The sequence below is a fragment of the Pagrus pagrus genome (genome assembly GCF_965226575.1).
Source record: "Pagrus pagrus genome assembly, chromosome: 1".
In the NCBI taxonomy this organism is placed as follows: Eukaryota; Metazoa; Chordata; class Actinopteri; order Spariformes; family Sparidae; genus Pagrus; species Pagrus pagrus.
In genome coordinates, this window is record NC_140185.1 from 6,329,915 (window position 1) to 6,356,582 (window position 26,668).

The 26,668-nt window shown below is 40.0% G+C and overlaps 2 protein-coding genes across 5 annotated transcripts in view; one reads left to right on the forward strand and one right to left on the reverse strand.

Annotated features, from left to right (window-relative positions):
• Positions 1-1,051, reverse strand: part of fah (fumarylacetoacetate hydrolase (fumarylacetoacetase)) — a 24,605-nt gene extending 23,554 nt beyond the window's left edge. For 2 of the 4 annotated variants that reach the window (XM_084358808.1, XM_084358806.1), the window contains exon 1: positions 899-1,051. The gene's annotated coding sequence lies outside the window, so the exon portion shown is untranslated. Of the gene's footprint in view, positions 1-893 lie in introns of all 4 variants that reach the window. The other 2 variants (XM_084358807.1, XM_084358805.1) reach the window with 1 other exon arrangement.
• mthfs (5,10-methenyltetrahydrofolate synthetase (5-formyltetrahydrofolate cyclo-ligase)) lies at positions 355-13,420 on the forward strand. Its single transcript, XM_084358846.1, has 3 exons — positions 355-713; positions 3,735-3,999; positions 12,661-13,420. The coding sequence occupies exons 1-3, from the start codon at positions 603-605 to the stop codon at positions 12,885-12,887; spliced, it is 603 nt and encodes a 200-aa protein (XP_084214972.1). The 5' UTR covers positions 355-602; the 3' UTR covers positions 12,888-13,420.
• Positions 13,421-26,668: the final 13,248 nt, after the last annotated feature.

A 26,668-nucleotide genomic window follows, 5' to 3' on the forward strand; every position in this document is an offset into this window, starting at 1 on the left:
GACAGCTGCTCAGTCGAGGCTCAAACACAACATGCTGTGAGTCCATGGTGCTGATGGGTTTTGGGGACTGGACCTTTATTTATTTATTTATTTATTTATTTTAACACTTTATTGAACAATTTTCAATTACAGTCAGAACAATGACCTTGGATGATACAAACAAAGTCTGGCATCTCACATTAGGAAATAAATAATAAATACATACATATGAGACATAAAGTGAATGAAGCGCGTATGTCAGTACAGGTATAAATTAAACATAATGATAAAAAATAAATAAATAAAATTTAAAGGGAAAAACAGGCAGGACTGGACCTTTATTTGCTCAACTTCCGGCACGCTTGTGACATCACAGTCATGGGCGGAGTCTGTCCAGGACCGGAGCCTGCCTCACGTGGGTAAATGTAGACTTCAGTCAAAGTGATGAGAGACCGTCTGCCTGTCATGTGTTTACATACGTGTTAATGTTTAACTAGTGTAGAAAACGGCAGACTGTATGTCCAACTCGGTCCAGTCAGAGCCAGAACCGAAGCAAAACACGTCCACAGAGCGCAGTCAGCGTTAAACCATCCTGCCCTTCATTTAGAGCGACCAGAGGCAGAATGGCCACCCTGCGAGCAGCCAAGCAGGCTTTGAGGAAAGAAATCAAGCGGCGGGTTTCGGCGCTGAGTGTCGCGGAGAAGCAGCGCCAGTCTCTGGTCGTGTCACAGAAGGTGAGACATGGTACACAGAAGGCTGTTAGCTATGCTAGCAATCACCAAGTAGGCTAACCTATCACCAAGTTACAGCCGGAGCATGTTTCCCTCCGCCGCTTTTCTAAACGGGACTGAACGTCAACGCAAACCCCAATAAAACATGTTCTACCTGCGGTACAGTGTGGCTGCAGTACTTACTGTACTCTGTGTCCAGAGGTCCAGCTCTCAGTCGGTCGGACTCTGTGTGACATGCAGCAGCTCTCAGCTACACAGCGACCTCACGGAGGGAAACAGCTCCCGCCAGCCAGCTGACAGCGGGGCTGGGCACGAGTGACCTGGGTGTTATAAACCACGATGAACGGACACGTGTGTCCAGCTATCCTTCCCAAAGTCACCACCTGACAGATAGCAACACTGCTGATAATTAAAGTAACTCTGAAGTTGGCACATTTTTAATTGAGTTTATCTATGGCGACTGTGGACGTGACTCGTCCCGTCTCATCACTGTATGTGCATGTAAAGCTTGTTCACAACATGCCAGGCCGTTAGAGATCATTTGGATCCTCAGCTCATAATCTGCACATCTGTATCAGCACTGACGCTGCTGCTTTACAAACCAACTGCAAGAAACACAGACACAACCACAGACACACTGTTTACTCTGCTTCAGAATCATTGTTCAACACTTTATCAATTCAGTATCCCATATCACTATTGAACAAGCTGCTGTAGCTGTTATACTGTGGTGTATTCTGAAGTCCTGAACACTTCTGGTTCCCTCGTCTCAAAGTGAATTGGTTTTCAGTTAAATGTGTGAAATAAGGTGTGTGGTTACCACAGGCTGAAGATATTTACACGTTTTGTTCTATGACATAAAATACATCATTTAATGTCCCCTAGTTTAATTATAAAGCTCCTCCGTGTGCTAAAAGCAGTGGTTGCTAACAAGTGTCTAAATGAGATTACACAACTCTAACAGTTTATAGAAAAACTGTATAGAAAGTGTGTAGTAAGACGCTTAGTGGTGGTGACGTTTAAGTCACGTGCTTTTTACTGCTACAGATTTAATTTACATTTAAAAAATCACAAAGTGGTGTTCATCTGTGAAGATTATCCTGATGAACAAAACATGTAAGTATCATTAACTTGTGTTTGTCACAGAGAATATTTTCTGAAATATTCCAAAATCCAGTTCGACAATCTCATAAGCTTTTTGACGAGAGAACCAGGGCCGTGCTAACTTCAGGGTTAACCTACAAACATACATCATCCCCACACCACTCTATGATAGGTGCTTCTTCTGTGACTTCTTGTACAGACTGCAGAGGCTGTCTGTGTGGACTGCAGCTTCTTGTCATCGCCCCCTACTGAAATGAACCTGATTAATGATAATAAGTTATTGTCATACAATTGTCTTAAATATAATTTTGACTTAAATAGCTGAACAACATTATTAAATCTGGTCATAAAGATGTCCAAAGCAGATTCACTTGCAGATAACTTTTTTGCTCTGTGGCACAGTAGAAGAGAACATGATCAAGCACATGAATCTCATAAGAAGTCAGTTGGCTTCTGTGTCTGCAAAAACTTGTGAGTGAAACAATGTGAAACTGCATTTGAAGCTCAATTTCATAACTGTTAATACAGTGCCTTTCTACATGTAATGCACTTCTCAATAGTAAACGACTGGTAGTGAGATCGGTGGCAAAAATACAATTAAATGTAATAAATAAAGTGTAATCAGGGCATCCATACTGCAAGAAACACTGTACAAAACTTCATCAGATAATTACCCATAGATGTTGTCTTCAAGTGAGGATGGTGTCCAGGTTGTTGTGTCTACAGTTGTCCCTCTCTCCTTCCTGACTGCCCCTTGGCTGCTCATGTTTTAAATTCCTTTTCAAAGTTAGCACTCGAGCAGTGGTGTATTTCTGAAGAATAAAGAGAAGGGTTTTACAAGCTGATAGTGGAGGGTCACGTCAGGTTCTACTTGAGGATGTCAGGAGCCCAGTTTGATATAGTGATAAAATGTTTGAAGCTCATATCAAAGGAACCTTACAAAGTACCTGGACAGCAGCTGGCACTACGATATGCTGCACCTTACAGAGACTAATCTAATGGGATGTGAGTGTTTCTGTGACTTCCTGTACAGACTGTGAAGGCTGTTGGAAACTGTCCGCCTTTTGTCAGAGCCCCCTGCTGCCGCCATCTGCTCACGGACACTTTTCAGGAGAGAGAGACTTCATGAAACGAGCCTTCTGTGTCTGCTCATAGCAAGGAAAACACAGGTGTAACTAATTATCATTAATACCCATTAATTACCCACTTGCGAGCAAGCTCTATACTATTACAGTTGAACTAATGATGATTACATAATAACCCCCTCACTCATACTCACACTTTGCTGTCTCACTCTGATAGATACACGGGCTCCTTATTTAAAAGCTTCTTTAAGGATTGGAAAATGCCACACCAGACTCATTACAGCAGAACAATTTCAACATTGTTGTAAAAAGGACCCAAAAGAGATAAAGTACAGACATGGTACTTGAATTAAAGTGTTAGTACCTGACATTAAATGTACTTAATTAGCTAAAGTAATCTTATGGCAATAAATGTACTTCAGTAACAAAGGAAAGTCATACATATATGAATGAATTAATAAAGCTTATTAAAAGATATTTGTCGTAAATCATGATATAAAGGACAGTATAAAATAAAATAAATTTCAGTCTCCACCTCATTTCGGTCACAGTATTCACAGATTCTCTCATCTTCTGGCACGCCTCTGTATCTCGTTTCGCAACCACATTTCTCCAGCTCTGAGGACTCAGAAATAGTTGACTATTTTTCAGTCGATCAACTAATTGATTGACTATTGTTTCAGCACTAACACATTCTCTGAGGAGAAACCATGATGTTATCTGCACAGAAGAATGAAGCTTTGTTATTTGTGAATCAGTCATGGAGGATTTATAATTGACCCCTGTCATGTTCTCTGATCATGTTACTAATTAAAAGTTCTGTATTTTCTTTTAGCTGTTCAGACATCCCAAGTATGTGTCCTGTAAGCGGATTGCAGTGTTTCTCAGCATGGATGATGAAGTACGCACTGAGGAAATCATCAAAGACGTGTTTAAGTGGGGTAAAACCTGCTTCATTCCCAGATATGAGAGCACCAGCAACCACATGGACATGTTGAAGCTCAACAGTCTGCAGGACATGGAGACGCTGCCTCTGACATCCTGGAACATACAACAGCCTGCTCAAGATGACACAAGCAGAGAGGAAGCCCTGGCTGCAGGTAAGCATGTACACAAACCAGAGGTGGGGACTCGAGCCTGCGACTTGGACTCGAGTTGCACTTAACTCGCCACACACAGAGAATTGAAACTCAAAAGACTTGAGACTCGACTCAGATTCACATTCTGGGACTAGCGAACAGTCTTCGTCTTAATTCTGGCAAGCTGACCTAACAGACCAAACAGCCAGCAGCGGCAGTACTAATAAAGGGATCGTGATCTGTCACAGTTCCTCCTGACTGACCTGCTGCTGCTCTTCTTGGGTTACACTCCTCCTCTGGGGCCGCCCTACGCTGGCAGAGTGTCTCTGGGCTCGAGAGAGCAGACAGGCTGGGTGTCTGAAGTCCGGGCTGCCCCTTTACGAGCAGCCGGTGGCAAAACCTGCCTTGCCGAAACTATGAAACATTTCCTGTCCAAGCTTGGTGCATGTGGAGGGGCAGTCTGCCATGTGTACACCCGGCCCAGAGACACAGCTGCAAACTTGCTCGGCTAGCTAAAGAGTGTGTTTTCTTGGGAAAGTACAGCTAGTAATCTGCTGTATCACCACCACCACCACTGGTTGTTTGTAATACAAACCAGCCACCACAAAACACACACAGACACAACAAGAGAATATTTGATCTTAGCGTAAGTGCATCGGATACAGATGAAGTCCTCCATGCTGAAATCTCTGTTAGAAACTCTAACACTGCTCTGATTAGTTGTTACACTGTAAACTACTGATGAGGTACAGTAACAACCAATCGCAGCAGAACTCACAGCAGAGTGTCCCTCCCCCATCCCTACTGCCCATCCATTGTAGCATCAAACATGTTTAGCTCACCATATTAAGCTATCTAATGTTAGCTTGCTCGATTAGATTGACATTGGCTGAATATTTTGAAAAAATAAGTGTTTGTTTGCCACACTTGTTCACATAGTGCTGGCTTTGCCAGGACTGTAAAAATGTTCAGGTAATTCAATAGTCCACATTCCACTGCCACCATCTGCTGGTTAAGTGGGTAAGTAGGTCCTCAATACTCACTCTATATTGTAGCTGTATGTTCATGTTACAAGGCAAAGTACAGTTATGAACTCTAAAGAAAAGCTTCATCGTGTGTTGCCTGTTTAAAATGATCATATACCAAATAACTGATGGCATACAGCAGATGATAGAATGCTCATTACAGCTATAAGAGACTTGAGACTTGACTTGGACTTGCAAAAAAGACTTGGCATCTCTGAAACACACACACACACACACACACACACACACACAATGTACAATCTAGATTTTAATCTGAATATTGCTGACCAACAGGTCACACACTTCTACTCCAGTGTTATGTGTATTCTCAAAATGGCTCAATCTAGCTGCAGAGAGATTACTGTACAGAGTTGTACAACAAGTCAATCAGTTGCCAGTTTGGGTACATTTTGACTTTCAACTGAATGAAAAGGGAAAGCCAGCCAATTGAGACAAGGCAATATGCTAAATGTATATCACAGAGCAGAAATGCTAAAGAGACTAAACACAGCAGAAGCACTGTAAGACAGGAGGATTCCCTCTCTGCTCTGTCCCCGAATTTACAGAATGTTTCCTGGGAATATATATAATATATATATGGGAATACCAGACCACAGAAAGTCTTATAGCCTCTGCTTCACTCGCTCTGGATCTCCTAACTGGAGACATTTAGTCGAAAATGCAGACTGGACTGCTAATTATCTTAATTTGCCAAAGCTCAGGGAGGAGGGAGGAGGCGAGAGAGTGCAGGTGATGAGTAAAAGCAGGTAATGAGATGAAACATTATTCCACTATAAAGTAGCCTGATTTGCAAAAATAAAATGAATACAGCACGCCATGCTGTTGAATCATCTTTATCGCAGTAGGGGCATTTCTTAACCGCCACAGTGCTACTTGAAATAATCAAAATAATTCAGTCAGGTTGTTCAAGATTCATCAAGTAGATTTGCAATTGCATATTGGCTATAAGCACATTTCTGATCCCTTTCAATTGCTCCACTTACACTGGCTGGGATTGGTCACAAAGAATACATTAATGATCAAACGGGGCACACAAATAAAACCCTGTAAGATAACTGGCTATGGATGTTGTCTCTATGGTGGACTGATGTTCAGGTATTTTTATGTCCAGTCATCCCTCTCTTCTTTCTATGGTGAAACCTATTCAAGAAAACACAATCAGGAGTCTTTCATAAATACGTCATGTAGGGAGTTTTTCTACTACAGTTCTTTCAGTGTTGTAAATTGCAGATGCTGTATTGATATGTTCAGTCCAAAAATAAAGGTATCGGCCTCCACAGCTCAACCCTGTACTGAGCCTAACATAGACTCTCACTGTCACATACAGCCTCTCCTCAGTTATCATGCAATTATTTTAATTCTGACCTAATCAGCTGCATTTCTGATGTGTGATCCAGAACAAAATGACATAGATTCACCAGCAGATAGAGCTGTTGTTCCTCCAATGAGGTTTGCCCGCTGTCATCAATGGAAAAACTGTGTGCTTGGTCACTCATCCATACTGTCTGTTCCCCTGTCCTCTGCATGTACCAAAACATCAGCATTCCTGAATGAGATTCCTCTGGAGGATCAGGTTTGACCACAGTAATCACAAAGCTGATGACTGACTACAGCTGAATTTTATGCCACCATTACTCTGTATCACATAAAAATTCAGAAATCAGAAGACTGCTGAACCTTTGACTATTGACCATTGGCTTTAGCTGAATCTGCATGTATGCCAGATGGTAAAGTGATGTCATGAAAAGTCTCATTTTGTCTGTCGGGTCTGGTTATTATGTATGCAATAATATGATGCCAGAATTAATAAACATCTTAAACCTTATAATAATATTCACCAATAAGCCAAATGCATTGGACTGTAAATCAAGACACTCACATGGATGAGACAATAATTCTAGGCTGTCACTGGACTCACTGATGTGATTCAATTACAGCTTCGTACAGAGCCAATATCAGCACCACATCCTGCATGTATTGTGCAGTATTCCACACACAGTAGTGATGTTTGACATCTCCACTAGAGGTGGGAATCTCTAGGGACCTCACGATTCGATTTGACTACGATTCAGAGGGCTGCGATGCGATGATAAAAAGATTATCGATGCATCTTAATGCATCTTTTTTTATATACAGGATTTTTTTTTTCTCAGTGTGTGACTACTATCAAATCAAATTCAAATTTTATTTGTATAGCCCAAATTCACAAATCACAGTTTGCCTCAGAGGGCTTTACAATCTGTACAGAGACGACACCCTCTGTCCTTCGACCCTCGATTCGAGTGAGGAAAAACTTGCCCCAAAAAAAGGCCCTTTTAACAGGGAAAAAAATGCGGAAGAAACCTCAGGGAGAGCCACAGAGGAGGGATCCCTCTCCCAGGACGGACAGACGTGCAATAGATGTCGCATGTACAGAGCAGATCAACGAGATCACAATGTATTCAATTATAAGCGATGGTTGACAGGACTGAAAGTACATAAAGATGTATTACAGCAATAATAATGAAATGCACATGGAAATGTGATTACTAGTGATAACAGTAGTAGTGATTAATGGTAAGGATGGTATGTAGTAATGCATTACAATAATAGTAGTGGAACGTATGTAACAGAGATGTGACTAATATTAGCGACAGTAGTGGTGGGTGTCAGGCAGGGTCATGGCAGTAGGCGCATCCACGATCCGGCAGGGCCATAGCAGTAGGCGCACCCACGATCAGGCAGGGCCATAGCAGTAGGCGCATCCACGATCAGGCAGGGCCATAGCCCTACTAAAGCAAAGTATTTGTAATGATCCATACTGAATTTACTTCCAATATCATTTAGTAATAAAACAAATGGAAGAGATGTGGCAAGTCAATTGGAAGCTTACATTTGCAAGCAAATATCCCAGCTTCGCAAAGAACCAACAGGAAAAGAAAAGTGTGCCTGTAGCAGCATACATGTAGTGAATTAATACAGCTTCAGCATATTCTTGCACTCTATTAACATAAAAAAAATAATTTATAACTTATAAATAACTTCTAACCAAAACCCAAAACATTTTGCTGTACCAAAATCACAGCTTTCATTCAAAAATATAGAATTCTATACCAGCAGATCTTTGTCAGCATATTCTGAATAACTAACAACAGAAAAAGCTGCCCTTATTAAATAAATATAAAGAGTCAAAGACTTCTCACTCTACCAAAAAACAAACAGAACATTTAGCTGTATACCACAATGAAAAACAGCTTTCATACAAAAAAGATCTTAGGCACTTAAACATCTGCAGAAAGGAAAGTCAAAATGTTGTGGCACATTTTCTAAATGGCTGCACTGATACACTCTGTGGAGGGCAGTACAGTAAACCTACTTAAGACTCTAGGTTTACCTGCACATCTGTTTACAGTATATTGATGTCACAGCTAAACAATACAGAAAGCAGCTCTCATACAAAAAATATGAAATAGGCCACATTGAAATCATACCAGTGCCTGGCAGTGCATTCTTTAATAGCTCAGCCATATTTGCACCCGTGTGGCTCTCATTCACTGCTCTTGTTTGGATCACTTCAGTGATTCCATGACTTCGGAGTTGGTCTTGTTGTAGAATGTCGGGATCGCTGTGTCATTAAAATATCTTCGAGATGGGACGTTGTATCTCGGCTCCAAAGTGCACAACATAGCGCAAGAGCCCTGGTTCTCAACGACTGAATACGGACGCAAGTCCTTGGCAATAAAAGTTGCAGTAGAGTTTGTAATGGAAGTTGGGTGGAAGCTTTGATATCGCTTGTTCTATGGTCCTCTGGTTGGCAGCAACTACAACTGGGTGTTTTTCTTCCTCCTCTGGGCCTCTGGGTGGAAACGTGTAATATGGTTTCTCATGTTTGTCGTGTTTCCAAGATATTTTAGTTTAGTTTGACACAAGTTGCATATTGTCCAGGTCCCGTTTCCCCTTTAACTTCACAGAAGCCAAAATGCTTCCATACGCTAGCTTTTAATGCAGAGGGTGCCGGTCTGATTTCGCGCTTGTGTCTTTGTTATGTGCACGCCATCAACTGTCAGGGCGCTGCACTTCTGCTCTTCTGAGTTCCGCCTTTTGCGTTCCATCAACATTACGTTATCAATTCATATGTAGAAAATCGATTTTTGATATTCGTGAATCGATTCAGAATCGTCCACGTCCACATCGCGATGCATCTAAGAATCGATTTTTTCCCCCACCCCTAATCTCCACTGAAAACACGGGATGTATCTCTTCCTCTGCCCAGCTCACTGTCTCACTTAACTCAGTGTTGGGCAGTACACACTAACAATATGAACCATCAACTGTATATAAAGATGGATGACATGACAGTTCTGTAAAAGTGAAGCTAAAACATCACCAATGACCCCTGGTGGCTGATTGCAGTTTAACGCCTCTTAAATGTTTCCCAAAGATGGTTTGTGTCATTTTAGGTCGTTCTTATTACACTCATGTTTGTGCAAGTGTTCATTTTATTCTATAGTGTAGGTTTTGGGAAAGCACCAGTTGTTGTTTATCAGCTGCAGCATGCTAGTCATGCTTAGCCAGGTTAGTGAAGCTCATGCAGTGTTGCTGCTCCACTGTATGGGAGCATTATGGTTTCCCAGTAAGTCTGGTGCAAATTTGCAAGGATCACACTGTATGCTCATTCACAACGCCATCATCTGAATGTATCTATTAGCAGAACAAGCTAATTTTAAATCAATAAAGCAATGATTGACATGTGACTTTTGATAAGGTAGGGAAATGGATGAATCATCAGGGTTCAATTTATTGATTAATAAATCAATAAATATTGATAAATAACTGGATAAATAATGATAAATGATCACATTAATTTTGAAAAATATATAAATGAAACAAAAATATGTCAAATAATCTTAACTAAATTCTTCTGAAGTTTTATTTCATCCTTATTTTCCATTAACATTTTCATTAATTATTTTTACACAATAGAAATCTTTAATTTAGGAACACTTTAATTTCATGCCACTTTTCATGTCGGTCATCATATCGACACTTTTTAAATCATAATAACATTTTCATGACAGTGGATTTTATCATCACTCTCCCACTTTTTATCCAATCACATGCCACTTTCCTCTTGAGAAAAAGCTCAAAACAGCTGCAACTGCTAACAGACTTAGCCTGTTAGCTCCTGTTAGCTAGAGCAACATCAATGCCAACATTGATCTGAATCAACCACTGAGAGGCTGCTGCTCTAAATAAACACAGTGGCAACACTACAGTTGTGGTGAAAAATGTACATCCACTCCTGGCACAGACTTGTTTCTTCAGAACAGTCCACATGTTGTCGATTGGTTCAAGTCAGGACTTTGGGAAGGCCGTTCAAAACCTCAATTCTATCCTGATTGATCCATTCCTTTACCACTTCTGATGTGTGTTTGGGATCATTGTCCTGTTGGAACACTCAACTGCATCCAAGACCCAATCTTCTGCTGAAGATTTAAGGTTTTCCTGAAGAATTTGATGATAATCCTCCTTCTTCATTATTCCATTTATTTTCTTTAGAGCAGCAGATCCACTGACAGCAGAACAGCCCCACAGCATAATACTGCCAGCACCATGCTTGACACTAGGACTTTTGGCAGGTAGTTTTGGCACCTGCCCACAGTGCCAAAACTACTTGTAACTGGTTTGTTGACCATGGTATTACTGTGCTTCATTGGCCAGCCGACTTGCCTGACCTTAACCCCATGGAGAATCTATGGGGTATTGTCAAGACAAAGATGAGACACCAGACCCAACAATACAGATGAGCTGAAGGCCACTATCAAAGCAACCTGGGCTTCCATAACACCTCAGCAGTGCCACAGGCTGATCGCCTGATCAAAACTATGTGAGGATCAAATAAAAGAGAGGGTACATGCCACTTCCCTTAATTGTTTCGCCTTCCATCTCTTGTAGATAGAGGAAACGAGGAAACATCTCTAGAGAACTGGGACGTCCTTTCTTCTTAACTGTCTTTTTAAGCGACTTCTGTTTCTGATTGTAGTAGCACAGCTGGATCAGCTGTCAGATTTTACATTAGATTATGTGACAACTTCTGTTGAATTCCATTTTATATTTACTCATATATGCATATATATATATATGTCCAAAAAATTAGAGGTTCACAGTGACCTCTTCCAGCAAAATAAGACAAATCAAATGTGCATAAAAAAACACACAAAAAATAACAAGGCACCACAGTCAGTGGAGCAGGTGGAGGTGGAAATAGTCTGTACTGTATAGAGGTGCTAATACTGAGGTAAAGGCAGCCAAACACACACTTGAATGCCTTAACAAAAGAAACAAAGGTTGTTGCAGGCTGCAGTAATTTTGCAGTTCGTTGATGATCATGTTTAAATTCAAATTTTATGAACACAAACCACAACATCTGCCCACTATTTGTTTGTGTCTCAGTAATCATATATTGTGTTTATTAATTGTCTTAGTAATTGTTTTTTGATTATATTCAGTCCAATAAATAATTCACATTTTCTTTCCCTGTTAGGATTTTCTTCGTTCACACCTGGTCTTCAGTGGCAGACAATGTTCACTCAAATTCCAAATAAATCCAGCAGAATACAGAATCATCCTGTGTAACATGTCTTCTCCTATTATATGTACCAAATGCAATAAGGAGAGGGGTGCATTCTGTAAACTCTCCCACATTGATTTCAGCCAGTTCCTTCTGATTCTGATTACACATGCCTTCACCGTTCACAACTTGCTGCACTGCAGTCCCAGCAACATTCTGTGTTCTAACTCAAGCACGTCTCCTGCTGAAGATTTAACAGTGTTCAGAACAGCAGAAGTGGACACTGAGCGGGATGTTGCCATGGTAACCCATGAATTAAATAGTGTTTTGACAAGCCAACTATCAATCACTCAGTCACTAAAAAGACAGCAGTAAAGAGGATGAAAACACGCACGTAAAAGTAACTTTCATTGAGCATTTTAAAGGTCATTTTCAAAATAATCAAAAATCTCAGAGGAGGATGCACTTTAATTTGTCTAGGATTTCTATTCCTTCACAACAGTTTGCTACAGAAGGAGAAAAATTTGAAGAGATGTGTACCTCAGGATGCAGTAGATTAAATGTGTGAGCGGGTCCCAAGAGGTTAGTTAATTTTTTAAATTTTAATTTTCTGGATATTAAGAAGGAGTTATTTTTTGCCAGGCCAACAGAACCACTGTGTCTAACCTAGTCACTGGCCCACTAGTACATGTTTAGATATTTACTGGATACATGAAAATATTAGTCTGCTGGTGATAAAAAGTCAGGGGATCACCAAATGTATCGGGATTCATCCTCTGGCGAACCAAACTGAATGGGGATTAAAGTTGTTGAGGTACTTTATGGATAAAGGTTGAACAGACAGGAGTCATGCTGCTGACGTGGCAAAGTGTTTTGTGTTACCATTGTGATGATATTGTGTAGTCGTCCTGAAAGAGTCGCACCAAAGCTGTTCAAAGTATTAACTGAGTGACATATCTGAAGACATAAAATACGTACACAGTAACATTTCGTAAGGTTTGGCTGTTCACTTTTTATATTTACAGGCAAAGGCAGACATTTTCCAGACATTTATCACTGATTATACTATCTGCTCTCATTTTGCAGGAGGTCTGGACCTGATCTTGATGCCAGGCCTGGGTTTTGACCGGTTGGGGAAGCGTCTGGGACGAGGGAAGGGCTTCTATGACACCTACTTAGAGCGCTGCATCAGACACCCCAAAGGGAAGCCCTACACCATCGCCTTGGCCTTCAAAGAGCAGCTGTGTCAGGAGATTCCTGTTGACGACAATGATGTGCTCATCGATGAAATCCTGTATGAGGATGATGAGTAGCTAATCAATCACTAGTGGTTGTCAACAAACTCAAAAGTGGACTTTCCATTTAACACCAATAGACTCTTCATCACTGCTCAATGATTCTTGAGAATTTGGATAAAACGGGTCTCAATTTTGAAAAGAAAAAAGTTGAAGTATTAAGAAATCTAAAGTTATATGTTGATGGAACAGGGTCTCTGCAATCACACAGATATTTCGGTGCAACCTCCTGAGTTTGTACTTTTTTTATTAAATTGACTCAGACTTGAAAGTGTTGACATGGAGCTGTCGGTGGTGACTGAGGCCTAATTACACCAAACAATGTCAACAATTTTCATCACTCAAGTCAGTGTTGCATTGATTAATAACTTTAAACAACAGTTTAGTTTTACAATTTTCAGGCCCATTTTATCCTTTTGTAATTATAAACAACATTTGGTAAATCAATGACTGCTCTGATGCCCTGAATCCATTACTGCCCTGATATGGACTCTTCAACTTGAAACATGTTGGTTTATTCATGATTTCATAAAGGATTTTAATCATTATTATTTTCAGAGTGCCTCTGAATCCTTTCAGACTATCAACCAAAACCATGGACTTCCATCGTAAGCTGGACAGTCATTGTTTTTCATTTACATTATATCACCTTGATTCAATGTTTGAATGGAGTTGCAGAAGAGCATGAGTCGAGTACCGAGTACTCATGGGTTGGAACGTCAACGTGATGGCTTTGCTGCTGATGTGATCCCATCACAAGATGGGCTGCAGTTTAACTTCCAGTTTGCTCTTTTTGCCAATGCTTTTCAGTTTGTGTATCTCTCTTAGTATCACCTAAAGTTTATTTTTTGGTATTCTCTTGAATTCTTGGTATCACCTCTCTACAGACAGCTGCTGTCTCGCCATAACTGCCTACAATAAACAAATGAAAAGTCAGAATTTAATGGAATTACAATTAAATTAGTGACTATGAAGGTAATTGTGTTTAATTTGTAAGATTTGGTGAAATTTTATAAAATGGTTGTGAAACGGTGCAACTACAGTCATTTATAATGGCCGCGTTTCCCAGATTCGATCGTTCTTAAGGACTTAAGAAGGCTCTTAAGAAGGGTTCGGCTAAGAAGGAGCGCTAAGATACGGGTGTTTCCCAGATGCGTTCTTAACTGCCTTCTTAGGAGAACCTTAAGATCAAGCCAAAGAAGCTTCTTAAGAAGCTCTTAGTGGGAGCTGTCCACCGCGGTGCTGCTGTGCTGAATCAATCGATGCCAGGCAAATCGATCACCCACCTCTTTATCAGCGCGTGTGTGTGTGTGTGTGTGTGTGTGTGTGTGTGTGTGTGTGTGTGTGTGTGTGTGTGTGTGTGTGTGTGTGTGTGTGTGTGTGTGTGTGTGTGTGTGTGTGTGTGTGTGTGTGTGCGCGTGCTGTCAGACCGGGCTGTCCAGGCCGTTGGATCTCCGCACGGGGCAGCCGGTACTTTGCCTGGACAGCCCGGTCCGACAGCACGTCCAGTGGGGAGAAGTGCTGACGCACGTATGCATTTATGTAAACCGTCTGGCTTCGCGCACGGCGACGCTGTTGGTTCGCAGGGAGAATGTGCTGTATTGCAGCCGTGGTTTCTCACATGCGCAGACTTTGGCAACGCAGAGTAGCAGGGGAAGCCTCTCTGGATGAGGTTCAGCTGAGTTTAATACATCTGTTCCCTTGATATCTGTGAAATGCCACAGGGTTGTTGTTTTTTTTATGTGTAGTACTATAAACTCATATATGCAGATGTTGCGGAAAACTTAAACGTGTAATTCAATAAAAAGGTTTTTTTTCATCTACCATTTTCTATTTTTTTTTCTTGCGCCAGTGGTCCGCAGCTATGAGCGCATTTCAACACTGAGCATTGTTTTATTATTTCGCAAAGTGGAGGATATAAATTTCCCTGACGCGCTTGATCACTGAGCATTCGGTCACTAAGAAGGCTGTTAAGAGTGGGTCAGCTCGATCTTACATTTCCTTCTTAGTGAAAGATCTTCTTAAGCTAAGAGCGACTCTGGGAAACACATCCTTCTTTCACAGCGTTCTTAAGAGCGCTCCTAAGAAGATCTTAGCACTTAAGAGCTTCTTAACGAATCTGGGAAACGCGGCCAATGTTAGTCATTGGGAGTCACACTCATGTTGGGATATGTAGGCCTGTTTATGGAGGAAATAAAGGAGAAATCATGTATATTATAGATAAAGAGGTTAACATGAAACATTACAAGCCATATTACTGTTTATTGATCCCTAAATTATATTCAAGGCTCCATTTAGGGATGATTTGATGAGTTGTAAACAGGAGCCATCTTGTTTCTTTCTGTTTGCTGCTTGCTGCCTCTGGCTTCTTTTTAAAATACATACATTAATGTCATAATTTAAAATAGTCCTTTCTATACAAAAGAGACGCTGTTGACATGTCATGGTTGTGACGTAGACACAGCAATAAATATGTAAAAATTCTAGAGAAAATACCAAACTTAAAGCAGCTTCTTTGACCTTGTTGCCTTTAGTAAACATGGAGGGTGGAAAGGAGGTCCTCGGGAATATAGTCGACCACACAGGGGCCTGATTTTATAACTTTTTCATAAATATGAAACGGTGTTGACAGAAACTAGAGACACATTTGTGACAAACCACAACATGAGAATAAATATTGTTGAAAATTCTGTTGAATGTTTTACATTCTACTCTTTCATTTGGAGTATGTTTTATACATTTTACATGAGTTGTTCACCGTTTTTTTTTTTTTTTTTAATCAAATTGAAATGTTTTTCTCTTGGTTTTTGAGTACTGGGCTGACATATAATCATATAAATTATACAATTATGAACAAACATCTAAAAATGTTACACATGATCAACCATGATTATTTTAAACAAGAAAATGTTATTAATTTTCAACGGAATTAGCAATTTTCTTTGTGGGACATGTTTTTGGTGAAGTGTGCTGACAGTTTGAGTCATGGCAGAGGTGCCAGTATTCTGTCCTTTATGTCATGCTGTAGCCATAAAGAGCTATTAAAAGGCAGGTTTCGCTAACTACTCAGCACTCTCTAGAAAGAATTCTGTAACAACAAACATTAATGGACAAGTAAATGAAAACGAAACGTGGTAAAGTTGTGTTTAAAATTACCATTTAGTAGCTGAGGGACCCTGCTGTCAACCGCCTGTCAACACGACTGACAGTCCATAAATAGGTCACATGATGACAGCTGACTCATCTCTATGACAACTGAGCAAACTCAGAGCGCTGATAAAGACAATGAGATGCAGTTGGGAGAGGACCTTGAGTTCAGATTATTTTGTCTAACGAGCTTAGAGATGTGATGTTTCTTCAACTGAAACACTTACATTCCCCCTCCACTCAAAAGTCTGTTTTGCTCATAGATTCTTCACTTGAATGTTTGTCCATGCAGAATGATGAATATGCAGATTTTGACATTTAAAGGCTGTTTTCTACTTAAGCCCTGAGAGCTCAACACACTGCAACTTACGAAAACACATACAGATAAACAAAAATAACAGAAGCACATTAGGAAAACATCTTTTTCAATAAGTATGAAGTTGCACTGTGTTGAGCCCTCAGGGCCACTGTAGTTTTCCACATTCAATCAAGTTCACAGTTTTTCCACTAGATAAACACACAAACTGGAACCCTGCACACAGCTCTGAAAACTCCAGGCTCATGTATCAATATATATATATTTTCACTGAAATAGAAATTATGCATCACGTTTTTCTACACCGACAAGCACTCTCACCTGGAAAACACGGGCCTTCAAAATGCCACACCCTAATCACCCTAATTGGGTTTACACCGGTTCAAACTCAACTGGCAGAACTCTGAAATCACCTGAACATACTGGAGGAGTCCTCAGATGACCTCTACTGTGTTGGGGGGAATAAAGCAACAAAGAGAGAGAGCTGAAAGGAGGAGGAGGAAAATGAAGGTGAACCAATATTTCTCATTACATCTGTTCAACTTTGGTTTGAATAATATTTCTGTATCAACAATAAGCCCACAGTAGGACTCAATGCAATTTTAATGCAATATTTATGTGACACATTCACTGTATTGTAGTACAATAGGGCAAGATTTGGGTTTGTTTGGGTGATTGGCCACTCCAAAAGTGCCAACTCATTACCCTAATGTATGATTGGCTATCTGCCCAGTGTGAGGCGGGACCTTAGTTCAAATGAAGTGTTTTGACGAGTATTTCTTAGGTCATGTCCTCGGCTTTTTTTCTGAATCTTGATATTAAAAATTTCAATATATACATTTCCAAACATTAAAGTGGCCAATTGCACCTGTTATACACTCAAAACAAGTCATTAGGCTTAGGTTCCCCTCACAGTTACCTTGGTACAAGTCCTGCTGGCTCCTGATTGGATGGTTCATGGTTCAGTGTCATGTGGGTGTGAGAGACAGGCAGTGGTGTGTTGGGATGTGAAGCGGTTCTTTTTATGGAGTATAAAAACACTGTTCAATGACTGTTTAAATGCGTCTCCATCCTGCTGTCTCTTGTCCGAAGTTTAGTCCAGTCACCACCAATGAACCCTTGCGTTACAATATGTTCGCATATGAGACACAAGTCAGTCTCTCCTGGGTCCCTGTGCTGCTACAGGTTTTATAATGGTACTATTTTATGATTCCCTTTTCTCTCCGTGCTGCTCTTTCATGTAGCAGAATCTCTGCAGACGGGAAATGAGGCACAGATAGAGCTGTGTGTCCCAGAACGTTACAGTGACCTCATTAGAACGATTCCTCTGATCACTGAGGAGAAATACCTCTGTTTTTTTGTATTGCAAATAAGAATTACATTTAAAGTATCTTCTTATTTTGAATGGCATATTATTGGTAGATACTTAGTTTAAAGACATATTAGCACGTTGTATCTTTTCAACTATTTTATATAACCTGGTATCTATGAAACATGAAGGGTTAGGAGTCATTTTCTAAGTCAGAAAAGAAAATTCCAGTTCCTCTTTCTTCCCTGTGTCATCACTACATTTAAAATGAATTAGGCTGTTCCATCAGACCATCAGGTTCTTATGTAATGGAAACGATGTTGACTACTCTAGATATCCTTAGATACGACTTAGCAGCGGGAGATAAAGTAGTCCGCTCAGCTCATTGAACCCTTCGTCTCAGCTGTTAGCCAGAATTCAAAGTAAATAACATTGCATTGACAAGCAGTGAATATAATTTCACAGCATGCTAAACAACAAGATAAGCCAGCTAACAGCCATGTCACTGTCCCCAAATCAATCCAACTGTTCAGAAGAGATGAGTGTCCGGCTGCAGCCTGTAGTAGTGACTTAAATAGCGAGCAGGATGTGGGAGGAGTGCGTGCAGAGGGACAGTGCAGCAGCTGTAGTGGGAGCAGAACGCACATGAAGTCAGTTAAATAAAATCAAACAGGGTTTACTAATCTTTTTATGAGTAATCCATTACTTGTTATAGAAAGTTCAGCCAGCGGACACTTTATAATTTACTACAGCCCTGAGTGCAGGCTACTTGGAGACTCTTACATGCATACCTAATGGGCCCCATAATTAGGAAGTAATTTTGGAAGCTGAAAATTTTGGGGGTATGAGCCGGGCGAGCATTTCTCAATGGATTGAATCTGATATAAATGTGTTAGCGTCTATGTCAAAAAAAAAAGGCAGAGACCTTTCACTTACAGATAACTTAATGATGTGGTTGGGGTATATGAAATATTACAGTCTCTGTTAAGGGTCAAGAACTGAGTAGCAACCTCCCAACTTGAGACTAAATTAATTCAAGTGTGCCTCAAGATGAATTTAATGCAGGAAATGCTTGCATGAAATTTAGAGAAAATACTGATTATTTCTGATATATTAAGTGCAATCACTCTACTTCATCTTCTGTACCAGGGCGTATTCTCATACCTTTTATACCTCATATTCACTACATGTCTTGGTGAGCCATGTGAGGCTTATTAATTATCGTTTCATTCTTTGGGACCCTTGAAGGTATTCTTGCTACACTTGTAAAATCCGAAAGCCCGCAGTGACACTACCTACTCTATACATGTCATTACTGCTTCATTGGTAAACCCAAAGGTCCCACAGCACAGACAGGATGCTGTTACGGCGGGTCAGGGGGAGCGAAAAAGTCATGGATCTGCAATGCCTGGAGGTTACAGGGCTGGCAGTGTTATTACAAACTGAGCTTTATTTGTGTATTTACATGTATTAATCAGAGTATTCACAATAATCACTCAGAATCAGCAGGGAGAGGTTTGTAGTAACAGCTGATTAACGTTAGTCTGCACGTTCTCTCTCCCTCTTTTCTCTCTCTCCCTTCACCGCCCTGTTGACTCGTCTCCCCCTGTTTGTGGATAGCTACAATGGGGGTAAATTGAATTAAAGGTGCTATTTGTGAGACAAGTTGAATTTTGAATCACATTCCTAACTCATCAAATAATAACACTCTAGGATTCCCAACTGGTCAAAAAGTGACACTTTGTATGTCTCATTCCCAAAGTGTCAGTTTGGGAATGAGACTCAAACTCTGCTTTTCTTACAAACAGCACCTTTAAGGCTAAAAGATCTGCAAACAACTATAAAAAGCATTGAGCTAAGAAACCAAACTAAGTGACATGCTCTGTCTGTCTGTCTGACTGATCTCCTCCGATTCCATTTCAGTACTCAGACAGCGTCACACCTTGCACCACTTCTTAAATTAACCATACTCATTTCATCCCTTCTCAGCGAAAATGCCCTTTTACTTGCATATGCCAAAATATTTACTGAAAAGCATAAACCACATGCCAGCGTGCACATAACTCACTATGCTCTCTTTTAAAACAGATTTTAAATGCCTGCAAAATTGGAAAACAAGCGATTTTTGAGAAACTAGAGTGGGAAATAAAAGGACAGGATAGATAACATTAAATATTACACAAAATGTTTTTGATAGTGACCAAGGTGCCAGTCCCAATCTGGGAGGTCCTGGACCCTATTCCAGCAGGCACAAATTACACTGACACTGAGTTATTTCCATTGTTGAATAATTTACTCAGGGTTATTTTAGCCTAAACATGTGATCAACCTCTGTGTTGAAGGCACCCATCACAGTCACAAATGTTTATTAATGTATAGCTGCGGGGGCTAACTTTGAGTCATGAATATTTATGGACCACCATGGATTATGTTAATGTCTCAGTTTGTTACAGCACCAGTGGGACTGTCCATCACTACAGCATTTTCTGTCAGAACATCATGTCTTTTGCTCTTCTGAATAAAAGGCCAAATGTTGGGCTGTATGTTATATTTTATCCAGCATGAAGTTTTGTAGCATGAGTTTCTCAGAAAACTACACCTGACCAAAAAGTCTTCAAGGGTGGTGCTCCTGAGGCCATCCATTGTAAATTAGACATTATCATATAACATTATTAATAATTATCCCTGATAATCATTAATTATAGCCAAATGTAACCTAAATTCCCTATAATGTTGCATAAAAGCACAAGAGTTGTATGTCATATAGTCAGCCAGACATGTCCTTATAAAATAGTTTTGTCAGAGCCTGTAAATATGACGGCTGGTTAAGTTTAGGCAACAACAGTTTGAGAGACTAACTTTCCAAAAGATGGTGTGAGGAGATGTTTACTTCATATGTAGTAGACTCTGGCTAAAATGTTTGGCAGAGCTTCGGTGTTGTGTGATAAGTCTTCCTGATTTCAAGGTAAACAGGTAAACACTTTTATAATTGAAGAGTCATTTGATTCAAATGCAATGAAACATCTATTTGATAAGGTTACATCCAGGTTCCACTTATTCGCTTTTTCAGAACTCAGAACTGTCACCTGCATCTCGGTTTTCATTAGTGTATAGAGTTGTTGGCTTTGTTGCTTTGTTGTCATTGAAAAGACTTAGTCATCATATCATGTAACTGGTATAGAACTTTTAAACAGTATAAGCCATGGGGGGAAATGGTCACCCCCTCCTCTGTTCAAAGAAAGCCCTCAGCTGGAAAAGGAATCTACTATGCATGCTCTATGGGCCCAGAAGCACAGAGGCATGAGGTTTTTGTGGAGCTTCAACTGAAGTCCTGAAAGAACAGCAGGACTGTGTAAAGGGTGATGCTCTCTCTTTCTGTATGTGGGTGTGTAGTGGGATGCAAGTATAAACGTTAATACAGAAGACAAAATAACATTACCTTCCTCAACATCCCTGTAATAACTCCTCTGGAGGCCTGATCATTTCAATAAATCAAATTGACAAAAAAATAATTAATCAGAAAGATCAACCACAAAGGCTAAAATAAATAGTGTTGTCCTTTTCTGTATTCAGGATAGCTTTTTGAAAGCTTGATTTTTGTGAGTCATGAGACAACATAATTCAGCAGGCCTCCTTTTTTATTTTAAATATTAAAAGTGCACGTTATCCCCTGCCTCTCCCTCTTTTGATTGACAATATTTGTGTATTTGTGTGTTGTTTTCATGCCATTGTGTATCTCAGTGTGTTTATGTGTGCATGTTTGTGTACCCAGTGTGGGATATAAATTGTGACTTAACAGCTCAAAGGTTTCCTATTGGAACAATAAATCAAAAAGTAACTACAGCTTGCTGTAGATCTTACTGAGCGCTTGACAAATGGAAAGATGTGTGTGCTTGCATGAAGAACAGGAAAAGGACACTAGTATAAGATGTTGAGATAGTAAAGCCCATGTATGTGTATGTAATGCCAGTTAGAACTAGGAATGTTGGTCACTTTGTTTTAGAATGATGTGACCGATAAGCAGCTCCCACAGATGATCTAAATTGTGTTTTTCTCTTGGTTTTCGAACAGGAACAGAAGAAAGCAAACTCTGAAGCTGCTAATTTTGCTTGAAATGTTCTGTGTCTTATCTTCATGATAAGAGAATGCAACCTCTAACCTAACTGTGTTATGGAGGTTTGTGTAGACTCTGTTCCGCTGTTGCAGATAGGGTGTCTCTCTTTAGAGAGACGTGTCCGCAAGTTAAAACAGTTCATCTCTACTCATGATAACTTTGATGAAGTTTTAGCCCCAGGCTTGAAAGCAAGTGTGTTAGTGTTAGTATTAATATGGCCTTGTCAGCAGTTGATGCAGAGTTTATCCCCTGTTTGGCGTTGAGGCGAGGCTCGCAAGATCAAGTAATTGGTTGCGCAGCCTTCACTGCAGATTTAGACCCTTGCTAGCACCATTGGTAGTACTGTTGGCCTGCTTGTTCTACCTCCACTGACAGTGATGAACAATCTAGCTAGTAACGGGGGACTCCATTACCAGGACTGTGAGATCAGCATTGGCTACCAGTTTAACAGGAGTCATATTTAACTTTTGCAAAAGACAATGGTGGGGAAGACGGAATAAAACTACTCCCAGAATATTTAGAATTGATAACTGTCCACAGATTCCACAAGTGCTAACTGAACACATTGCATTTCCTGTGATGAGTCTACTTAAAAAAAAGTCAACTTGCTTTTTAGAATTGCTTTTATTTCAACTGCATGTGAAGGTGTTGTTTGAATAAGTGTGAAAAAATAAAAAATAACATTTTGCAGGCCAGATTATATTATATTTTTGCTGGGGGCCAGCAGTTTCAGACACCCGTTCTAGTGGCTGTAGTAATTATTACAGCAGCAAAGGAGGAAGCCAGGGGAAGTAGATAAACAGCAATAAAGGCCGTATAGAGAGGAGCTTGTGGATGCAGGAAAGATTAAACAAACAGGACTTTCAGTCAGTAGTTTACAGTTCCTGTCCAGTGTGTAACCAAAAGTCAACAGTGAGTTATTTTAACTTATTAATGTAGTGAAGTTTAGTCACATATGTGTAATGTTGCAAGTTTAGTTAATAATAGGGACTAGCTAATACTGTGTACTGATACGTGATCAGAGGTCAAAGCTTAGTAAGGTGAGTGTGAGCATGTGTACCAGACCTGTATGCACGGAGGTAACTGCAGTATGCTGGGTCTGTTTCCCCGCCAAGTTTCATTAAAGTCTGACAACTACAGATAAACACTCGAGCTGGTCATTAACAATACAATATGTAACTGAAGTTACGTTTGTACAGTAATGTACAGTAGGTACGTTCGTAACTGAGGTTACATAAGTCACATATTTCTTTTAACCCAGACCACAAGGTTTTCCTACACCTAACCAAGTACTTTTAGGGCCAGATCTACTAAAGGTTTGCGTGTATTAAAACGTGTGCAAGGAGTTTGCAAAAAAATGTACAAACTGATTTACTAACAGTGCGCAAAAAGGGTTGCGTCTGTCAAAGGTGCAAAACAGCGCGTCTGCATTCAGTTAGTACCTTTGCAGCAATGACTATGCAACATGGGGCGTTTACACGCAATTGTGCGTGTTGTGGGTGGAGAAAATGTAAATATATTAATTTAGCACACGCAAAGTGATTTATCAAACCGGAAAGCAATTTTGCCAATAGAAACTGTGTCTATATTTACCACGTCTCAAAGGGAGGTGCAAATGGTTTGTATGCGTAATTGCGCACACATGTCTGCCGTTATTGTTGCAAGAAGGAGACGCCGAAACAATGGAAGGAGACAACGAGAACGCATTTTTCACCCTCGTGTGAACATTTTTGGGATGAATGAGGAAACTATCATTAGAACATATCGCCTATCCAGCCTTGCCATTTTGGAGCTGTTGGAGGAATCAGAGCAGATTTGGAGCCAGCTACGAGAAGGAGTCACGCAATGCAATAACAAAACTCCTTGCAAGTTTACTATTATTATTATATTTATATTATTATACGCCAATTTTTCTTTTGTTCTTCTTCTAATGTCTTGGTATCTCCTTTTCACTTCATCCACTGTTCACCTGTTTTTTCCAACAGCATTAACTTTTTCACCGATTTTCTCCCACACGGTGTTTCTTTGCGCGACCATCAGATTCCTTTGCTGCAGCTCATTGAAATGTTTATTTGCTTCCTCTACCAACACTTCTAATTCCAAAGGGTCCAATTTCACTTTGCGCTTTCGCTCTCTCAAACTCGCCATGCTGAAAACCATGAAACACGCTAAACCCTCATTTAAATAGGCGTGTCTACAACACGTTTGCACATGTTGTCATTAACGCAATCACTCTTAGTAAATCGCCCGCAAACTGCGGTTCAACCCCACACGCAAATTTCTAGATTGCGCACACAGATTAATACAAGCAATTTGGGATCTTAGTAGATCCGGCCCTTAGTGCCTAAACCTAACCAATTGTGACCGTCAGAGGATGGTTCAGTTCATGTGTTGCTGCCTTTGGTGCAAATCTCTTGTTGTATTGGGGACTGTGATAAATGTTGTTTGGAGAGTCACTGGCAATAGACCTATTTATTTTCTTAGGTATGGTATGGTTTGGTATGGCATGGTTTGAGGATGTGTTGCTACTGACGTGCTCCTTTCTAGTTCTGATTAACTTCTGTCCTTACATTTCTTATGTACTTAGACTTGTGCTTCTCATTTTCTATAAAAGAACCAGATATTTGTTTAGGGGTTTAGTACTGATGATTCAACCAGAACAGTTTCATGTCCATCTCAGCCTTGACATTCTCCAACCATCAGTCACTGACTGTGATAAATGGACAGGACTGAAACCCTGGATGCCCAAAGTCACACTTTCTACTACACAACAATTTATTAAGTTGGTTATGGGCATTACATATAATTCAGCTTCAAGTCAATGACGTTTAGAGTATGATACAGCATTCCCACAGAAATACGTTGAGAATGCAGCCTTATATATCTTTCCAAATTCCATTTCGCTATTTGAGGTTAAAAAGTAGAACATAAAGACACCCACTCATTGTTGTTTCAGGTGCTGAAAAGGGAGAGTTTAAGAGAGAGGAAAACGAGTGGTTAATATGTGTTGGATGCTGTGATTTCATTAACACGTCCCCCTCCATATCCCACCACCTTTCTCTACCCCCTGAGGAAGTGGCATCTCACTCACCATGTCATCTTCAACCAGTATACCCAGTTCACCGAAGTGTTTATTACAGTCAAGTTTCTGCTCTTCAGCTCTCTCATCATTAATTTAGGATAACAGAACTGTTCCAAAGCTGAGAGAAGATAACAGATCAACACACACACACGCACACACACACACACACACACACACACACACACACACTGTAACCTTGCACGGGTGTGTGTGTCAGTGCATTGAATGAAATGTCTCAAGAATTGATACAGATATTCATGGGCCGTGGGAGTTTGATGATTTCCTGACCTTTCATTAAGTACTAGAAGCAAGTCAAAGTTTTTACTTGTCTCTCACTGCTCTCACAAGTAAATCGGTAGAGAATTTAGTACAGACATAGATGGTTCTTTTACAATGAATCCCTCTGATTTTGGTGATACCATGATTTTTTCTTTGTTGCTGCCTTCAGTGTTGGGCAAAATACTTCCAAATGTGTTATTTATTAAAGTTTACTCGTTACTTTATAATGTTACTGTCTATGTAGAATAATATGTTACTGATTGCACTGCATTTGCTTTACTCTCACCAAAACAACTATATGTCTAACTATGACTAGGCATTATAACATGGAAGAGGGTAAAATGGTTTCATAGCGGGTAATCAAAGAACAGAAGCTCAAGTTTAACGCACTCATTACAAATCCAGTGGTGGGCGACATTGTATATCCTAATGAAGGCTCTCCTCCACAGTGCAGAGCCGACCCATTCATGCATTCACATGCAGTGGTTACCACTACGTATTAAAATCGCCTCCATATATTATAGTATTGTGACAATGATATAGAACAATTTAACAGCCTAGACCTTTTTAAGTGAATAAATAGCCTTGAACACTGGTATGGGCTTGCAGTCAAAGGATCGAAGTCTGATCAATTATGAATACTTGCAAAAAACTTCTAATTCTTGCTATACTCCCCATGGCTTCCCAATACATAGATTGCACTTGACTATAATGTTCTTTGCTCTGATAAACTCAAAGTAATGGGAGTATACCCATTTTGAAAACAGGGGGTGACTCTGCAGCCATTGTGGCATCCGATATTTTTCTGGTGGCGCACTGGCAGAAGTGCCGTGGTGTGGATAAATTATATAAAAAATTGAAAAAAATAAATAAAATAAATTAGGGTGGTAGCGCATTACCATCCTAAAAAAGTAATTTTTAATTACAAATGCATTATTATACTCTGTTACTACTAATATGTTACAGTCCTATATCACCATAATGCATTTCTTTTTCTTTTCTTTTTTAGCACATTACCCCCAACACTGGCCATCATTTGGTTGGCATTTGGGGTTTAGACTGAAATATCTTAATTATTATCAGTTTGGTTCTTGATGAAATGCCTGCTGCTGCACAGCTTGATTACCTGTCAGTATCTCACGAATCTGTAGTTTTTACTTGAAGAGATAATGTGATTTGTTATTATTATTATTATCATTATTATTATTATTATTATTATTATTATTATTATTATTGTTATTATTACTACTACTACTACTACTGCTTAACCTCTGGTTAAATTTCACCACAGCTTTTATCCATTTCACAGTTTAGTTTCCCTCTCAGAGTCTGGCCCTAGTCTCTTTTCTCTTTTTCAGGACTGATAGCAGCAACAGCAGTGAGTCGAGGGCGAATTTGAAGCCAAGGAATGAACACAGCGGTTCAGATAGTGTTTCATGAATACATGCCAAACTAATCCCACTGTTGGTTATATTCCAGTGCCAATCGTAATTAGGTTAATCTGTTTACATGAACCTCTGTGACTGAGTATCCCTGTTGCATATAATGTACC

Coding starts and splice junctions, on each gene's coding strand:
- mthfs (XM_084358846.1), top strand. CDS start 603: ATGGCCACCCTGCGAGCAGCCAAGCAGGCTTTGAGGAAAGAAATCAAG. Junction 714..3,734: donor CTCTGGTCGTGTCACAGAAG/GTGAGACATGGT, acceptor ATTTTCTTTTAG/CTGTTCAGACATCCCAAGTA. Junction 4,000..12,660: donor AGAGGAAGCCCTGGCTGCAG/GTAAGCATGTAC, acceptor CTCATTTTGCAG/GAGGTCTGGACCTGATCTTG.